This window comes from Lupinus angustifolius, chromosome LG20 (assembly GCF_001865875.1).
Source record: "Lupinus angustifolius cultivar Tanjil chromosome LG20, LupAngTanjil_v1.0, whole genome shotgun sequence".
Taxonomy (NCBI): domain Eukaryota; kingdom Viridiplantae; phylum Streptophyta; class Magnoliopsida; order Fabales; family Fabaceae; genus Lupinus; species Lupinus angustifolius.
The window spans coordinates 6,050,319-6,070,004 of NC_032028.1; the positions used below are offsets into that span (position 1 = coordinate 6,050,319).

The 19,686-nt window shown below is 31.5% G+C and overlaps 2 protein-coding genes across 6 annotated transcripts; one reads left to right on the forward strand and one right to left on the reverse strand.

The window, feature by feature from the left end:
* Positions 8,845-13,780, reverse strand: LOC109336524 (serine/threonine-protein phosphatase PP1-like). Of its 2 annotated transcripts, none has more exons than XR_002106356.1 (4): positions 13,253-13,780; positions 10,992-11,551; positions 9,858-10,645; positions 8,845-9,340 (listed from the first exon to the last, which is right to left on the reverse strand). XR_002106356.1 is itself a non-coding variant. In XM_019573173.1 (4 exons), exons 1-4 carry the CDS (start codon positions 13,425-13,427, stop codon positions 9,317-9,319), a joined length of 981 nt encoding a protein of 326 aa, XP_019428718.1. In that variant the 5' UTR covers positions 13,428-13,779; the 3' UTR covers positions 8,845-9,316. The 2 variants fall into 2 exon arrangements, 1 of the variants encoding a protein (XP_019428718.1); XM_019573173.1 differs by having other exon boundaries at positions 10,424-10,645; positions 13,253-13,779.
* LOC109336729 lies at positions 15,507-19,158 on the forward strand. Of its 4 annotated transcripts, none has more exons than XM_019573511.1 (8): positions 15,507-15,743; positions 16,394-16,537; positions 16,633-16,700; positions 16,813-16,863; positions 16,969-17,028; positions 17,109-17,603; positions 17,799-17,906; positions 18,760-19,158. In XM_019573511.1, the coding sequence occupies exons 1-8, from the start codon at positions 15,614-15,616 to the stop codon at positions 18,793-18,795; spliced, it is 1,092 nt and encodes a 363-aa protein (XP_019429056.1). In that variant the 5' UTR covers positions 15,507-15,613; the 3' UTR covers positions 18,796-19,158. The 4 variants fall into 4 exon arrangements, with proteins under 4 accessions (XP_019429056.1, XP_019429058.1, XP_019429055.1 ...); XM_019573513.1 differs by having other exon boundaries at positions 15,511-15,743; positions 17,790-17,906; positions 18,757-19,158; XM_019573510.1 differs by having other exon boundaries at positions 15,511-15,743; positions 17,790-17,906.

Here is a 19,686-nt window from a genome sequence, read left to right on the forward strand (position 1 = left end):
ATATATATATATATATATATATATATATATTAAACATTAATTAGTGGTAGGGTGAGTTCAAATATCAGTGGCTATCCACATCCCACCTTGCATCACTAAGCTTTTGTTTGGTATGATAGAATTAGAGTGGAGAGAAAAGAGTGAGAGAGATTAAAGAGAAAGTAAGGAATTCTCCTCTTCTTGTGAAGGGAGAAAGAGATGAGAGAATAAAAAAGGTGTGAGACTTACCATAATTTCTCTTCTAGTGAGGCGAGAAAGTGAAGAGAGAAGAGTGATTTTATTTGAAATGTCAAATATATATTCAAAATTTTATACTTATTTGTTTTAAAAGTATAATATATATGCATTCATAGTGTAAAGATTTAACATAGTCAGTACATCAATCATTTGCATTAATTTTATTTAATAGTAGATGATGATTCAATGAATGATAAATAATATAGTGACAGTACAGAAGACTCTTACACTAACAGTATATACATCTTTTCTCTTCCTTTAAATACTATTAACATCGATAAATATTTTTTAAATATAAAAATATTAATTAAAAACAATTGAAATTATAATAAAATATATAATCTAAAATTATAACATTTAATTTTAATCAATAATAAAACAATATTTTTTCTCTTTTATTTATTTGAGGGACATTTTTGTCATTTGAACTATAACATCATATCTCTTCTCATTTTCTATCCAACCAATAGAAGAAAATATTTATTTCTATTCTTTTTCTCTCTTAATTCTCTTATACTAAACATCACAAAAATCTACTCTAATTCTTATCCTTTTCTTTCTCATCTCTTTCTCTCTTCTTAATTTCTCTTGTCATCCAAATAAAACATAAATTAGTCAAGAAAAACCACACTTGAGTTCAATCAACATGGGTCCTGCAATATCGTCATATTATCATTTTTTGTGCAATTTAAGGACTATTCACTACAAACATGCATCTACCACTACGCCAGATATGTAATAAACAGCGGGATTTTGAACGACGCTGTTGAAAATGAGGCGGAAGAACATCAACAACGCATAATAAAGCAGACGCTATCAATTTGTGTAACTTCAACAACGCATTCTTGACAATGCGCTGTTAAACATCAGTAACTTTAGTGCTGATTTGAATGATTTATTTTTAACAACACAATGGATAGAAAACGTTGTTAAGATGAATATATTCAACAACGCATATTTAAGGAAACGATGTTGAAGATAGCATAGTATCCGTGTTTGCTTAATTATGCGTTGTTGATGTTTTATGACTTTTTAAGCGTCCGAGAAATTAATGATGGAGTAGTAATACGTCTCTTCGTTTATTGAAATATTAATGATTGAGTGATTATGCGATTTTGGTTGTTGAAAAATTTATGGTTGAGTGGTTATGCGTTTCTTGGTTGTAGAAATATTAATGGTTGAGTGGTTATACGTCTATTCGTTTGTTAAAATATTAATAGTTGCTCATCTATTAATATTGTGGTTCACTCAATGTTCTATTTCATCAGTAAGTTAAGAGCAATACTACAAAGAGTGAAAAAGAGAAAAAACACTCAAATTTGTATAGAGAAGTCGAGGAAAAAATTGTGTTTCTCTTTCAGAATCATGTCAAGGAGGTTTATAACAAGTTTTGATTTCAGAAGGAAGGTGACTATCATACAAGATTTGCGTGAGATGAAGCAATTGAAAGTAACTAAAAGGAAAAAGGGAATGAATTATTTAGTTCATTTAGCTCTTTCCATTTTTATTTATCTCTTTCAATTATTTTCCTTCATTATCTGCAGCAATTCCTAAAGTTCATTGATTTCCTTCATTTGATTTTCATGAGAAAATGACCCAGATTTTAAAAGGAAATCAAGGATCTGTTCTACAAGATTTGTGTAAAGGAATCGAAGAAAAAATTGTGGACAAAATTATTTCATCTTCTATCAAATCATTTAGTTCATTACATTCGCATGTACCAAATCATTTAGTTCATTATAATGTATTTTGCCTCTTTGAATGAATAATAAAACAATTGTTTTGGATGTTGATTTGTGTTTTTTGTTAATTATTTGGATGATTATTCTCTTTAATTTTGTTTGCACCGTTCCTTATTAATAAACACAATAAACAAATTATCAATACTTAACAAATACAAAAGTAAATTAACAAAATGTAATATTTAATATTTTATCCAGTTTCGTATTAATAAACACAATTATATAGTAATAATCTACTTCATGGCAACTTCATTTTAATTTAAGTAAATTCATGTTGTAAAAATATTTTACAGTTATGTAAAATGTTAATTTAACAGCACATAACTACGAAGACGCTGTTAATCTGGAAGATGAGTTCAGTTTAACTGCACTGTCAATTAGATTCTATTCAAGCGTGTATAATTCAGATAGCATTGTCAATTCGATTCTAATCAACAACGCTACATCTTGGTAGCGTTGTTGATTAGTTAATGAAAATAAATAGTAAACAACTTGATACGCAACAACAATGCAATCCTTAATATGCGCTGTTGAATATGTTGATACAACAGCGCTATGTTAAATATGCGTTGTGGAAGAGGTCGTGTTTATAAAATGAGTAGTATATTGAATACACAACAACAACACAATCGTTAATATGCGCCGCTATTGAAGATGTCAATACAATAGTGTTACCGTTAATATGCGTTATTGAAGAGGTCAATCTTCTTTGAATTCATGAACATACTCAGGATATTTTCTGTTGTGTGTGTAACTTTGTAGAATTATGAATAATGGTCTTCGACAATGCTTGTGTATTATTGCGTTGTTGTTATACCCACACAACAACGCTTTTTTGTCCATGCATTGTTGATTACGTTGAATTCAACAACGCATTCTCAAAAAAGTGTTGTTGCTTTCGTTGACTCTCATTCATTCTCGATATGAAGTAGTAAAAAAATTATTATATCTTCCACATCGTTTCCTTGAGATTGCGTTGTGGAACACTTACCTTCATATTTGAATGGGGAGTTATTCCACAGCGTTGCCTTTAGATTGGGTTGTTGATTAGGTATCATTGATAGAGACTTCATAATTATGCGCTGTTGAAAATACTATCAGACCCTAAAAAATTAAAATATTATCGCATTCTCATACATTTATCAGCAATCCCAATTATTCACTCATTCAACACGAAAATCATTCAACCCCAATTTTGAAAATCATTCACTCATTCATGCATTCAACGCCGAATTGAAAGTGAGTTTTTCTTATAGTTATTTGCCTTTATATTTAGCTTGTATTGAGTTATAAATATTTTCCTTATAAATGAGTGAAAGTGATTTCACTCATTTAGCTTGTATTGAGTTGGAGTTTCCGATTTATTTAGCTTACATTATAAGTTAGGGTTCCAATCATAATAATTGATTTGCACTGCTTGGTGAGCTTAACTCCAAACTTTAGGGATTTACGCTTACATTATATTTTTTGTTAATAGAAAATGGATCGAAAATGGATGAGTGTCAATCGATTGACAAAGGAGTATAAAGAAATAGTGAAATCATTTGTTAGGTTTGCAATTGAGAATACTGAAAACCCTAATAGAATTATATGTCTTTCCTTAAGATGTTGTTACTCAAACCGAATTACTCTAAATGAGTTAAAATGTCATTTAGTGTATCATTGTATTGATCAAAGTTACACATGTTGGACAAGACATGGTGATACGAGAGACGTTATGGGTTGTGATGTGTGAGATGCATATGAAAGACAACTACGCATATGCATATGAAGACGATCGTTTCGAGGAAATGGCAAACGTTGTCGAAGAGGATCTTCAGGATTGTCCTGAGATGTTTCAGCGGTTGATAAGTGATGCTGAGAAACCATTATATGATGGTTGTACTAAATTCACAAGATTGACAGCGGTGTCAAGTTGTATAGGTTGAAATCTGTTAATGGATGGACCGATAAAAGTTTCATCGGCTTGCTTGCACTTCTGAAGGATATGTTGCCGGAAGATAATGTGCTCCCTTCTCGAACCTATGATGCAAAACAAATGTTATGTTCCACACGCATGAACTACACTAGGATACATGCTTGTGAAAATGATTGCATCTTATTTTTAATGAGTATGTTTCGTTAAAGTTTTTACCTAAATGTAATACATCACGATATAAGAAGGAAGACTCAATTCCCAAAAAGGTTGTATGATATTTTCCCATCAAAACAAGATTCAAGCGTATGTTAAACAATGCCAAAGATGCAAAGAAGTTGAACATGACATGATGAAGAAATGATTAAAGATTGGAAGATTCAGCATCCTACAGATTCTCCTCAATATATGAATAATACAACAACACTTTTTTGTTATTACGCTGTTAAATATATGAACTTCAACAGCGCAATAACAAGCACACTTAATAAGACCTATAAAATGCGCTGTTTATTTAAGACTATATGACAACGCTTTGTGAACGATGCGTTGTTGTATTAATCCACTATATGACAGTGTTTTTTGGACGGAACGTTGTTGTATTGATGCACAATATGACAACGCTTTTTATGTGTTGCGTTGTGGTATATAGTCAATATATAACAGCGTTTGTGAAACGTTGTTAATGATGACCATATACTACTGCGGTCAAACAGTAAACGCATGAAAGCACTATTATACATCTAAAATAAGCATTGTTGAACAACAACTCTGACATAGTGTACTCATATGTTTATCAATTAGACAAAAAATTAGCTCATTTGATATTTTGGTTGTGAAATCATTAAAAAGATTTGGGATTAGATATATAATTAAGTCAATGGGGACTCTTTTACTCTATGCAAAAATTGAATATGTAATTGTTGTTTAACTATGTAAACGTTGCATTAAACTGATCAATTGCATGTTTGCTTCTTCAACCATACAACTCTTATACAAGAATTGAACAAAATTATGCAACTCGCGATGAAAATGCTCTCATGCTCTTACAATACTTGCACAAACCTTTATGAAACTCAATTTTACATGCTATTTGTATTTCCTTTGTCTAAAACACTTAGACTCAGAATACTTAACACCCCATTATTTAGGCTCGATTTCATATTCTTAAAGGTATATTCCAATAACTTATAACATAGAGAAAGTGGGCAAAGATTTTTTTGGAAACTTCTATACATAATCACATATAAAGAGTCTTAACAAAAGTGTTGAAATTCAGTGACTCAATTTGACTCCAGGTTAAGAATCTTTTATACTTACTAAGAAAACTTATAAGCTAGCTGAAAGTTAATAAGAAATTAAAAACTAAAAAAAAGCTAACTGATTGAAATTAAACTTTGATAATAATAGTTGATAAATTAGGTGATAAACATAAAATGACGCAAATACCTAGCTTATAAATCATAAACCACCTAAAATAAAATATCAAATATAACTTACTTTTTGATAACTAAAAATTAATTAATAATATTACTAAATGTACTCTAACACCCAGAATCCCATTCTATTTAATATTTTAAAATCGTAATACGAGACTCCATTTAAAAAATTGAAAATGCCTAAATATAATTTCCGTAACCCAGTGCAGAAGTTCAGGTGCATATATATTATATATGTGTGTACCATTATTGGATGAATCTGAGGTTAAGTAAAGATTCTTCCAGAACAAAATTAGTGGAAAACCAGACAACGCAACTTTAATTTTCTAATGTCCATGGATGACTAGGTCTTTTGTGAATCATCATACATAAACAAAAACAAATGCTCCCGTGGGCCACCTATAAATATTCCAATATTTGTTTTCCCTTTCAGTTTCTTGTTGTTGAGATAGATTCCGACTTTCCTTCATTTCTTATTTAATAAAAAATGGGATTAGTTTATAAAAATTGTCAATTATTGCATCAAAGATCACTTAAAAAAAGCATAGTAGGTAGATAATTGTATTATTTTTAACATGATATTATAGGTTTAATCTCTAGGGAAGAAATTTTATTGATAAAAACAAAATTTATTATGTGATCTCTAAGGGTTCATATAAATTATTCTTACTAAAATAATACAAAACTTTTTTTTAAGCAAAGTATACTGCCAAATGGTTAATCCACTACCAACCACATATCCCAACTGCTAAGCATGGTCCTACCCATGTGACAACAGACAAATTAATTGTTTCTAATTGCTACTATATGATATTTTTCAATAGAAAAATATGGAGCACAAAATGTATAAAAAAGTGGGTCATTTTATATGTAACATGTTGATATTTGTTGACAAGAACTATTTTAAATAAAAATTAATAACTAAATATTTTTTGATAAGTGATATATTCTTATGAAATACTCCTAGAAATATCTAGCCATTAGAATATCCAACCAAAGTGGATAGAATCATGAATGCAATGTTAGTTTGTGTAGAGTATTCACAAGGAGAGGGGTCCTCAAAATTGAATAATGTTAGTAAACAATTAGAATTGGTAACATCATATATAGTATGGCTGGTAGTGTCTCACTAATAACTAAATAAGTCATTATCGTGATGAGAAGGTATATATGTTGAAACTTGAAACATATTTGCCAAGTATGACTAACCCAGCGTGAAGTCCACCTCAGCTTATGCTTTATATTATTGTTTAATTTTATTCATACGTTGTAATTTAATGTTTTTGTCTTCTGGATTCATTAACATTATTCTCTAACATAAAACTATACTATCACTTTCTTTCATACCTAAACTACTTGTATGGCCACCAAAATGCAGTAGCATAACAAAATAAGGTACACACTTCTCATTAAAAATATACCCAAACCATGGGCTTCAGCCATATGGTTTTTTATTTTAAAATGGAATAACCCGACGATAGCTTTCAAGAAATATTATATTTTAAACAATGTAATAGACTAATTATTTAATGAGTAGGAGCAGTACGTACTAAGTATATAAAAATGAATGATTTTGGATCAATGTTAATTTATAATAATTGATTCGAAAAACAATTTTTATACTGTTATGACACCTTAATGCATCTTCTGAACGATACGACCTTTTTTTATACAAATTATACAATTTGAAAGAGTGGGCCTACTTCCAGACAAATATAGCGTTTTTCTTTATTTTGAGTTTGAATTCTTAGTTTCAATAATATTAGATAAATTTTCTAAGGACTTTGTTTTAGGACACACGTCCCAGTTCTAAAGAGTCTTAAGATATAGTTTTAACTTAAGACTTTAAGCGTTAGACGCAACATGATTATAAGTCTTAAATGAACTGTTAAAATTTAAGTCAGTCATTTTAAATATTCTTATTTAAGACTTTAGTTACACTATATCTTGCCAAAATCAGTTCTCACTCCCTTTGTAGTTTGTAATACATCAGTATTGAATATTCCTATATTTTTTATTTTTTTATACAATATTATATTAATAGCATAACAGTCTTAGTAATATGAGGTAAAGTAGTAAGCATCTTAAGTTAAGTCTTTGTAAATAAAATACTAATATTACAAAATCTTAAGAATCCCAAGATTCTTAGCAAAACGAGTTCCTATTTTTGGTTATTATATGCATATTATTCATAAACTCAAGCTCAAGATAAAGTTGTTAAAAAATCTAACTAAAAAGTATCTCAAAAAATTTAGATGGTACGTTATAATAAGGATTTAGCTCATTATAATGATAGGGGTTGGTACACTCCTCTCTAATCTCATAACATTCTTTAGGTATAGCAAAGTTATTATGAAGAGCCACTTAGGAATGGTGAAAGAAGGAATTATTTGGTGGTACTTGGGAAATTATTATCCTGGGCACTCCTATCATAGCTTCCTATGCTAGACGATAATGATGATTTTGTTTACCTTCAAAACGGCATTAAGTAGCTTAATTAGAAATAATAAATCATAGTTAACCCCCAAAAAATAAATTTAAAATAATGTGTGATGATTTGTTAACATGTTAGATAGCAATGAGACATGTCTTCCGTCTCATAATATGTGTCATTCTATCGATCATGAATTATGATTGACCAAAAAAATAATTAATAATTAAACTTTTAACTTAATACATTTTTCAATCAATCACAGCTCATAACACATAAAGTGATACACATTGAGATAGAAGATGTGTTCACATAAGCGACCTAGGTGGAACATTGGTGTTTCCTCTCAGAGTTCTGGATTACCAAGTTCTTTGAAATATTAATGAATTTCATCATGGCAGTAAACCTGACACTTAAAAAGGATGTTTAGATACTTGTCATTGTGCATCGCTTATTCATTACATCCAAACTTTAATACACAATCAATGGATGATGAATTGATGCTATTAGATCAGTTAGAAAAATTAACATATACATTGATTCTTTACCAGTACAGAACTAATGTAATTGAGATCAATTTGTTATGTCCCAACAATACTTGTGCAAGGTTATCATCGAGGATGAAACAGTCAATGGCCTACATCTCAAAAAACAAATACTGTTAAAACAGTAAACATAGATTTCTAGATAGTAAAAAATGTTGTAAAATAAAAGTAACAAGCTTGTGAACCCTAAGATTAAAAAGAAAAGAAGGCCTACAATCCTACACTCATCACTCATGCCTCCATAACTACCTATAGTAACAAAATGTAGCTAGTGAATTTTTGTTTCTTTTTTGGGGACAACAGTGACAATGTTCAAACCTATAATCTCATACAAACTATTCAAATCCCTCACCAGCCCAATACTAGCTAGTGAATGTTTTTAAATTCTGGTTGGTAGTAACTGCATCATAACTTGATATTCGCAGCTCCCTTGAAAATGTGTCTTACTATATGCATACCCACAACAACTTCAACCATGCCCCCTAATATTCTTTTAATCATAGTTTTGGCAAAGCAATATTTCAGCACACAGATTATTACCTTGGTCTTAGATTAACTGATACCTCAACAAAAAAAAAGTTTAGAGTTACAGAAGTGAAATGAAAGAGATCCATATTAAAAGAGGATTTCCAAAAATAAGGAAAACAAAACATTAACAATGACCAATCTCAACGGCATCCATATATGTCAATCTTATGATCAATTTTGAATAATTTTCAGAAAACAGATGCAAATGTATCCACTCTTGCTTGAGAAGTTTACAACTCAGAACAAGATATACCGTACAATGAAAACAAGGAGATTATGGCTCTCCATCTCGAAATGCAATTTTGTACCAGTAAAAAACAACGGTCTACAAAGTTCATGATGGTGTATCCCTTTTGTTTTTTACAATTCCGAAATATCATAGGAGACCAAATGGAACCCAACTTCCCTTTTTTTGAAACATTTACATCTTCAAGACCATGCTGATCTGTTGTGGCAGAAACCCTTCTCACCAAAATTACTCAGGCTTTTGTACCCAGGAATGACTGAAAGGCAGCAACAGGAAAATTTATATTATATCGATAAATGCATCAGGTATGAACATTGGAAGAAGAAAAACATGGACACCGATGATGCTGATTGCTAAGTAATGTGGTAAAATAATCAAGATTAAGTGATAGGTTAGGAAAAAATTCTCCTATTTAGTACAAACTTTTCACACCAAAAACAAAATGAACAAAACATTAATCATCATTGTGATGATGACCATTTTGATTCATCCAGTCGCTTTGGTTACATCAGTGCGTTTTTTGGTTGAAAAGCTCTGTGCTATCTAGCTTTTCCATTGCTACAGTTATCCCTCAATGTTTTCAATCATGACAAGCACATATGAATTTAGAAAATAATTAAAAAAATTCCACAAACCCAAATTATGCTGGAAATGGATGATGCATTAGAAACCTCACAAAATTAACATATTGAAAACGGGGAAAAATTGTAGAGGGAAAAGACTAGGAATCGGTGTACAAGAACAAGCTAGTCACCTGGTCTGGGACACCTTACCTCCAAATTGTGTAACCATGATAAGCAACTGTTTCAACTTTCAGGTATTGTTTTTAGAAGCTTCAAATCCAGTTTGTGTGATCAAGCAAACATTAACCATGCACTTAATTCTGATCTAAATCCTTTAACCGATACACTAGTTACTTACCAACAAGGCGCTGGTATAATGGTGTAAGGCCCCCACTGGATCCCCAGGTAGACTAAAAGGTCATGGTTATACCCACACAAAAAAAATACACTGGTTACTTGGTCTAAGGCACCTTTACCTCCAAAGTTGGTGTAATTATGACAAACAACTGTTTCAATTACTATTTCTAGAAGGTTGAAATGCAGTTAATGTGTCATGCACTTATTTTATAATTGTAATCCAAATCCTCTATAGCATGTTCAGAAATTAAGTCTTGGCCAGATAGAAAAACCAATCAGGGTGCATGAAAATGCCAATTCATTATGAAGGGTGGAATTCAACAATATCTACATATATCTAACACACATAGCTTATGTAACTACTGATTTTATGTATTTATTTATGTATTGCATCAGCAAATATTAAACTATCTTCCTACCTTTACACCTGCTGGAGAGTTTCCAGGTTTAGTAGTGGTTGTGCTTCCGAAATTGAGCTTTGCCCTTTTAACAGCTGGCTTTAATATTTGGAAAGAGCACATTAGTGTCTCATCAACACTCATCATAGCGCCAGCATTGTCAAATTCCCCACAGTAATTAGGTGCAGAAAATATTGTTACAAGCTGTCGGTTAGCAAAGAACTCATATCCATCCTCCACCACCTGCCAGAACATATTAAAAATCAAATTTAAATTTAATAGAGAGCAATTAAGACATAATGTCCTTCAATCTAAATACAGAATGAGTATAATGAAGCACCCTAAGCTAATGAACGGCATTTAACAGGAGATACTCAAACTCATTGCATAAATTAGTGTCATATGTACATGGCAAACAGTGATTCCAAGTATACATAAACTATAGCAACTTTAATAAACTAATAAACCTGAGATTATATATTAGGAATTCTGCATAGATATTTCATATTCATTTAGTTGTAGAAATGCAGATAAAAACTCAACCGTGAAGACCTGGCAACATATTGAACACCAAAGGCAAGAGTTTAACCTGATGAGCACGACAAACAAGATCCAAATCATGTTTCTGAAGAAACTCTGAGACCTTATCAGCACCAAACGTATATGAAACTCCCCTGTCATTCATTTCCCAACCTTGGGCATCTTTGCTCGGATCTGACCAAAGGAGGTCACAAAGCAAACCTGTATCAGGCACATCAGTGGGCCGCCGAAGACTTCTAATCTGGTCCAAATTAACTAAATCAGGGGAAAGTCCTCCATGCATACATAAGATCTTTTCATCAATGAGAGCTGCCACAGGCAGGCAATTAAAACATTCTGTAAACAACTTCCACGTCTTTACATTGAACCTTTTTTTACACTCATCATAAAATCCATATATACGGTTTATAGAAGCACATTCATGGTTTCCCCTCAAAAGGAAAAAGTTCTCAGGATATTTTATTTTATAAGCAAGGAGAAGGCATATTGTTTCTACACTTTGCTTCCCTCTATCCACATAATCCCCCAAAAACAAGTAGTTGGCTTCGGGAGGAAATCCACCGTACTCAAAAAGCCTCAAGAGATCAGAATATTGACCATGTACGTCACCTGAAACTCAAACAAAATGATATTTAGGAATCATTGCACAACAAGATACTTTTCTTTTTTGTGAGCAATTATATGTAGCTGCACTGATAATACAAGGACAGGGACTACAATTGATGCAAAGATGGATTATGTCTAATCAATTGAATATCATGTAACTTGCAAAATAATGTGAAGCCAGGCATGACAAAGATGCACGAAACACAAACAACATTTTATATTGTTACATACTGTTTCACATTCATTGAAGTATTGTTCATTTCAATTAACACCTCCTAGCAGAATAATTACTCGAGTTCATGAATAATTTAAACTTCAATTACCATACGCTTCATAGCTGGTTATACCATGGATAACAACTTTACCAATATAGAGGAAAACTTCACCACTAGAAACAATATAGCTGAGACAGTAAAGTAGGTAATTTGGGGCAACAAAAAGCAAGGTTTATGGTACATTATTTTTTAAAGTCATTTTTCACAAAAGAAGAGAATGCATATTTTGACTCTTTGCAACTTTACAGATGGCCTACTTGAAACAACTTCACATAGACAAGCTTAATTTAAGCTCAACAGGACACCACAAGGAGAAGGCACTAGGAAATTCAAAGCATTTCATATAATGGAAAATTTTCTTCACATACTCAAACTTGCACAACTTAATTCAGAAACTAGGTTTATAGAGTTAACTTAGCTTGAAAACTTCAACTCCTAGATGCAATAATAAGCTAGCCTAAGCCCAAGTTGAAGATACATGTAAGTCCTCTACCAAGTAGCCGAGATATGTTGGTTGCGTTAGGCAGAAAACCATAACTTAAAAGATAAAAGAATTACATATCAACAGAAACCAAATCATGTTACTCTGGACTTCTGGTTAAAAAGACGTCTTCCATCCGCACTATACTTCTAAATTTGAACTCTCCACATTGTATAATAGATTTTAAAAAGTAAAAGATGTTGGAAAAATAACTAAAGACCTAATAAAAAAGTTTGAAATGTTTGCACCTATCTTTAAACTTCCCTGATAATAATTATATGACTTTGATCTGATGACCTTAGTCCTCACAACTTGATCCCAAAGACAGAGATTTCATACTTCCACTTAATAATATTGTTTCTTCCAAAGCATCTCACTAACTTAGTTTCGTCACATGACATTTCAGATTAAAACAGTCACATTGGTGCACAGGTAAGAAGTTTAGTCTAATGCACACTAGATACTGCCTTTCAATTTAGAATATTAAATCATACCAAAAAGATGAATCATATAATAGGTCCTTATAGATGATTAGATTGATTCTACATCTTAATTGTCACGGCCACATTCAAAACATGAAAAGAGACCATACACAAATTTCAATATTTCATTCAAATTTAAATTCCCAAACTTAACAGTCAAACATCATGCAAAATGCATTTTAGCCAGTCAAAATTTGTAACCAAACGAAGTATAGTACTTCAGTTAAATCACCCCAACAATAAAACCCATGCATGAATTCACTTAATCAGGCGAGAATAATAATAGTAACAATATAAGAAGAACACTAAAATCATATCCAAACAAACCCTAAAGCCAGATAACAACATATAAAAAATATATTGCTACTGAATAATACTGATCTTCTAAGCAACAAAATGAGAATAAATAAATAAAAAGTGGTGGAAGTGAAGATAGTGAGTGATTATGAAAAAGAAAAAAAGATACCACAGATCTTAATGGGTGCTTCAAGCTCCAACAAAATAGGTTGCTTAATGAAAATCTCTCTAGAAGCGCTACAGAGCTTGAGGATCTCAGATTCTGAAATCTGCACTTGCTTCCCAGGACGCCCACGAACTTCAAGCAATCGATTGATTATATCATCCAAAAGTGTAGCCTCCATTTTTCTTCGCTCTTAACAAAAAAGTCAACACGTCTTTTATTCGACGATGATGATGATGATAATGATGTTGTTGTTCTTGTGAAGGATATTATTCAACAAGTGTTGAAGAACAGAATCGGGGTCGTGTCGTTTTGCGAAGAGAAGAGTGCCGTTTTGCGAATAAACGAACACGGGAATGAAGAGATTAATAGAAGGATTTGGTTAACGGAGAGAAAAAGTTGGAATTTGTTTCCTTTCCATTGATTTGATGATGAAAGGAAACGGATTCATTGATTAGGGTTGCAGGAGTTGATTCCAGCGTCTCTATTGCAAAATGTTTCTATCTCAATAAACCTTTCCAGATATTTTTTTCTTCCTCTAAACTTATTGCAAATAATTTCTTCTTCTTCTAAACTTATTGCAGATATTTTTTTTCCTATTCTGTAAGGTTGATTTTATGAGGTGTTTTATAATTTTGTTTTGTGTAGTATTTTTCTGTAAGAGTTTATTAATAAAATTAATAAATTAGCGCAAATTTCAGTAGGAAGGAGAATAAAATTATAATGTTGAAAGATTTTTTTTGATAAATTAATAACAATAACTACTTCCTTTACTCTATGTGATATTGTACTAAAATTTGCATTATAATAAACGAGGGGATAAACTTATTCTAAAAATATAAATTTACTTAATATCTTAGTCATTAATTTAAAAAAAAAGTAATAATTTAAATTAGTGAATATATCTAAAATATTATATTTCTCTAACATATAATAACTAAAATGTAGAATAAATTTTTTAAACTAAAAGTAAATAAATCTCCTTTTTATAATAAGAGTGATGAAGTGAGAAATGTATAAAGTTAATTGAACATTAGTATTTTTAACTTTCTCATATTGTTTATCAAAATTTATTAACTATTTTTTTCTTATTTATCCTTATTTTATTATATAAGTTGTAAAAATTGTGAGTATGAATTATTATGAGTTATTTAGTTTTAAAATACATTATTTAATGCTATATTTCATGCTCTTTTATATTTTATAATACTTTTCAAAGAATATTTATTTTTTTGCATTAGAGAGGGGCAAAATCCTATTAAAATTTGACCAAATTTTAAATACAAAATAAAGATAACAAATAGGCATAAAAATCCTATTAACATTAAATTGTTTCTTTTCAATTTTTGACAAGTTGCGCCCATAACATACAATTTACACCAATGTTATTTAGATAACATACAAATTTAACAATTTCTATATAACAATAAATTGACTAACCTAAGCCTTATTTTACAAACGAACTAGGGCTGGTAGGTGCTAAGATCTTCGCTATTTTGGGGGAAGGTGATAAAAATTCATTGGACTATTATTTACTTCTTATATTTCCCCCAAAAAAAATATATTAATCTTATCATTGATGCATTTCACTATAAGATTTAAATATAATTTTATGTTATGTTAGAATGTGATATTACACTTCAATATTCAATATAAATATTCTAAAATTTTATCATACCGGAGAAAAATTATTAATTGTTTTATGATATCTACACAATAATTACTAAAAAAATAAGAATTTCATTTTATTGGGATATTACATATTAAGTTATAATTTGATAAGTTTATTTGAATAATTACTTCCTAATTATACATCTCACCTACAAAACTGCAACTGATTCAATTATTTAAAAAATAAGATTAATCAATTACCTTAATCGAATATATTTACTACAAATTAATATATTTTAAAAATTATAATATTTGACATGTTTAGCATGTAAGCTATAGATTTTAAGCAATAGGAAAGCAGGTTATAAACATGGTGGAGTGTAAATATCAAACTACACTTATCTAATGTATGAAAATATGGGATGTGTGGGTATTATGATTACTCATTCAACAAATATCGATTACTACATCTTAATTATACATTTCACCTATAATAGTAATTATGATTATTCAATTATCTCAATATAAAAATTTTAAAAAATAAAATTGAATAATTCCCCAATTACATATATTCGTGAATTACAATATTTAATATTTAATACAAATTATTATATTTAAAATTTATATCATTTAAAAGCTAGGGCTGATAGGTATTATATTCTTGGCTATTTTGGGGGAAGTCACAAAAAAGTGTTTGGTGTGGTAGACTTCGAAAGTGGAAAATAAAGGTGAGAGAGAAAGGGAAGAAGGGTTGCGATGAGAGGAAACAACAACAATAGTGGGAATTACCGAAACCCATGTCTAACTATGCATCAACCTTGGGCTTCTCTTCTTGTTTATGGCATCAAGCGCATTGAAGGAAGGTCCTGGCCTGCTCCCATCAGAGGTTCCTCATTTTTCTATTTCCATTCTTTTCATTTTTATGCACCACATGGGATATGAATTTTGATATCAATTTATCACACTTAGACCCTAGTTAAGTTTGATTTCATTCCAATGTTGTGTTAGTTTCAGATCACCGGCAAAGAGGAAACTGAATCACTAACTATGCAGGGTGTTTTTTTGCATAATGATTCACTTGTTTGTTCGGTGTTGGATGATATAAACATGCATGAATTATTTTTTATGCTTGTTGATCTCATACAATCTATCTGGGTACAAACTACATTTTAATATAGGCATCATGACTTAATGAACTTTTCAAATATTATTTCGTTCATTTGAATTTTGTGCTTTTAGTTAATCTTGTACTAAGTCTAGAGTCTAATATCTATATATTGTCTCCGTACAAATGTACAAACAGCCAGTACATCATCTGTCATTCATTTGGATTATTATTATTTTTTTAAGTCAATGATAATTAAATATGAATGTTCAATGAAACAGCGAGTGACATATTTTATAAAACTCATACACAGTTAGTGCAATTTTTTCTCTTAATTTTATACCCCTCAGTGTTCGTGCTATATGTTTATCATGTGTTATATTTGTGCTTCCTAGACCATGCTCATTCACACTGACCCACTTGTATCACAGGTCGTCTTTGGATTCATGCTGCGAGTAAAGTTCCAGATGAGTCTACTATCAAAGCAATGGAATATTTCTACAAGGAGATTTATGCATGCAATGGCATAACTGATATTACCTTCCCTCAACACTATCCTGTTTCTAGGCTTTTGGGTATATTACTAATAGCACAATCGCAAACTAATTCTGTTTTATTTTACTGCAATTGGTTACCCTTTCCCCCTTGCTAACTCGAATTCTTGACACAGGCTGTGTTGAAGTGGTTGGCTGCTTAAAACGAGAAGAGCTAGCAGGATGGGAGAAGGTTCCTGAAGGGGTACCAACCTTTTATTTAAAAAATGCATTCTTTATTGTTTCATTCACTTGTTTATAATCATACCATCCATATTTTCTTCACTAATTTCAACTGCCCCCATTTTGCCCCTCAGGTTAGGCTGGAAGCACTAACTGATAATTGTTGGTTATGTGAAAGCCCACAGGTTTGTGTCTTGCAACTCCTATCTATGCAATTACTTTATTTGAATTAACAATTATATATATATATGTATGCTTAACAAGTGCTTTTCCCATACTTGATCATCCAGAAATTGTTGATTCCGTTTGAGATGCGAGGATACCAAGGTGTTTATAACCTGGAAAGGAAGGTAATAGTCATGGTTCTAAATCTCCATCTTCTTTTCCAGTTTTTCTTTGAATTGGGCCTGATCTTTTTACTTATTCGCAGATCTATGATGCCGCAGTTAGGGGTCTGTCTCCAGTTAATAGTCCATTGCCAGTAAAATTTCCGCTTCCAGATCCACGCGATCCATTCTCCTTGAAGCCAGGTTCTATCTTTGCGGTTACTCCCAATTTAAAACCAACTGAAGTGGAAGGATCATCAAGTATAGGTTTAGCAATATCTGGTGCACGAGCAGCTGCTAATCAGTTCATAAAGAAGGATCTGAATTCCCAAACCACTACCTCGAGTAATACACCTGATCAAATGAACTTGAATCACGAGGAAACAGAAATTGACAGATCTTATAATTTACGATCACAAATCAGATCTACGGAAAAGGATGATAATATATCACCTACTACGTTAAATAAGAAATTTGATGATGGGGCCTCAAGATCACGTCATGAATTGAAAAGCAGTTGGAAGAAGAATGAGGAAAGTAGTTTGCACAATCGCTCACATAATGCTGACTGGAAACAATATCTTCAGCCACCTACTAAGGTTTGCAGTCTCTTACCTTTCTTTCTTTGGCACAATAGCATCATTAAGGTCAGAACATATGACCTCTTGCAAATTACCCAATCCCCCATGACTTGTTTCGTTGTAACTGCTGTTGTACTATATTTTTTATCCCGTTTGTGTAAATAGTAAATATCAGCCCCTTAATCTTAATGAGGATTTGATCAGGGGACTCAGGAATACAGAGAAAAAAGCAGTTCTGACTTGTATGAGGGAAGCAGTAGGCACAATCGATCACCAGGTGCTGAAGCAGATTTGAGACAGTATCCCCAGGCATCATCTAAGGTATCTCTCTTTGTTAAGGGTGTCACCATGTCTGTCATTTTCTGTTAGAAATCTCACCTTCATTTTGTACTTACACTAAATACAGTCATAGGAAAAAGAAGAGAGAATAAAGATTCCCCCATCTGGTATAAAACTTACAATTATTGTATCACCCCCTTCTTTTGTCGAACGACAAACATGAATTATGCCCAATGTTTGTATTTGTACCCATTATTATAGCCAGTTGAATATTGGGAGTTTGTACCCTTCAACATTGTGAGAACTTGATTCTGACCCTAGAATGGATTATTTAATACTATATTTTTTCTTGTTTTACTTCAGCAGCTATTAAAACTAGTAAGATTATCAGTGGTCAGTTATGTGTTGGCTTTATCATCTATCTCATCAAAGCCATTGATGTTTTAGCTCTGCCTTTATCATGCCACCATATGCACGTGATGCTAATTCTTTTTGCACCACCTTCCATTTGTTTCTTGCATCATTGTGTATCTAATTTTGATTCATGTTATCTACCTATCAAACTGATGGTGCTTATTTGTGCATGCATCACTTAATTCTAAGCCTGAATGTGAAGTTCCTCTAGCGATTTGAGGATTGTGTCTAAATTTATAGCTTCTAAGATGTGCTTTTCATGACCGTGGCTTTCTTTATTTGCATAACTGCATTACACATGTCTTGCTTTACTTGCTGAAGAACTGTTATTGACAATGAAAAATCACATTAGAATATCATAAAAACATTGTGAATGTCAGGACTCTCTCTTTACTTTTAACCTACGACACTAATTTTGGTAATATTCTGGAAGAAAAGCACAATAATGATAATTAATTATGTCTCTTTTCTTCATTAGTAGATTTTTGCTGCAGCGTTGAAAAGCTTGAAGCAATGATCATGGATGGAGTCTGACTCTGACTTATTGGACTCTGGGTCCACATTTGTAATGTGAACGAAGTGCAACTGAGGCAATAAAGCTTGGAATTGGTTTTTTTTTTTCATGAATTTATTTCAATGGTTGACTATATACTCTGTATGCCATAATAGTTTGTCATTTCTAGCTGTCTGTGTGATAGAGCTCAGCTTCTTGTATCATAGAGTAGTGGAAGTTTGCTCTCTGTAGATATCAGGGTAATGGAATTGCATCCAAGGTTTTATAAACTTCTACTGAAAATGAATATTTAGATGCCATCTTCAATATACATTCAATCTGTACACATTAGTCTGTTAATTCTGAAAACCAATTGTTTTGTGATTATAAGGGGAAGCTCATTTGGTCATTTTTAGTTGTAAATTATACTGTACACGTTATAGTACGGTTCTGTCACATGATTCGTATTGGGTTGTCACTTTTTATATTATTATAATGAACCTTGTAACTATGATTTAGATATCTTAGGATTGTTTCCAGAATTCTTAGCATTCAAATATAACATCAAAACTTTTTGAAACAGACTTCTCCAAGAATTATGCTTTTTTAACTCAAAATAAGGATTCTTCTGTAGTTCTGAACATAGTGCTGCCATTAGAGAAACCAAAATACACCTCGTACAATTGTCTCAATGCCTGAACTCCTCAAATCCACGGGTACCTAGCCCTTTTGAATTGTAATTGACAACATTATCCCTCACAGTTGCATATACAAACTATAACACATAAGTTAACTTCTTGAAATATCTGATACTATAACTTTTTTTGCCTAGACAAACTTTTTTTTTGCTAAACATCTTTGTCTGAATTTATCATTAGAGATGAGCTGCACTCTTGAATACAAGTCTCTTGTATC

Coding starts and splice junctions, on each gene's coding strand:
- LOC109336524 (XM_019573173.1), bottom strand. CDS start 13,427: ATGGAGGCTACACTTTTGGATGATATAATCAATCGATTGCTTGAAGTT. Junction 11,552..13,252: donor AGCACCCATTAAGATCTGTG/GTATCTTTTTTT, acceptor TTTGAGTTTCAG/GTGACGTACATGGTCAATAT. Junction 10,646..10,991: donor TTGTTTGTCGTGCTCATCAG/GTTAAACTCTTG, acceptor ATGTTCTGGCAG/GTGGTGGAGGATGGATATGA.
- LOC109336729 (XM_019573510.1), top strand. CDS start 15,614: ATGAGAGGAAACAACAACAATAGTGGGAATTACCGAAACCCATGTCTA. Junction 15,744..16,393: donor CTGGCCTGCTCCCATCAGAG/GTTCCTCATTTT, acceptor CTTGTATCACAG/GTCGTCTTTGGATTCATGCT. Junction 17,604..17,789: donor ATCTTCAGCCACCTACTAAG/GTTTGCAGTCTC, acceptor GGATTTGATCAG/GGGACTCAGGAATACAGAGA.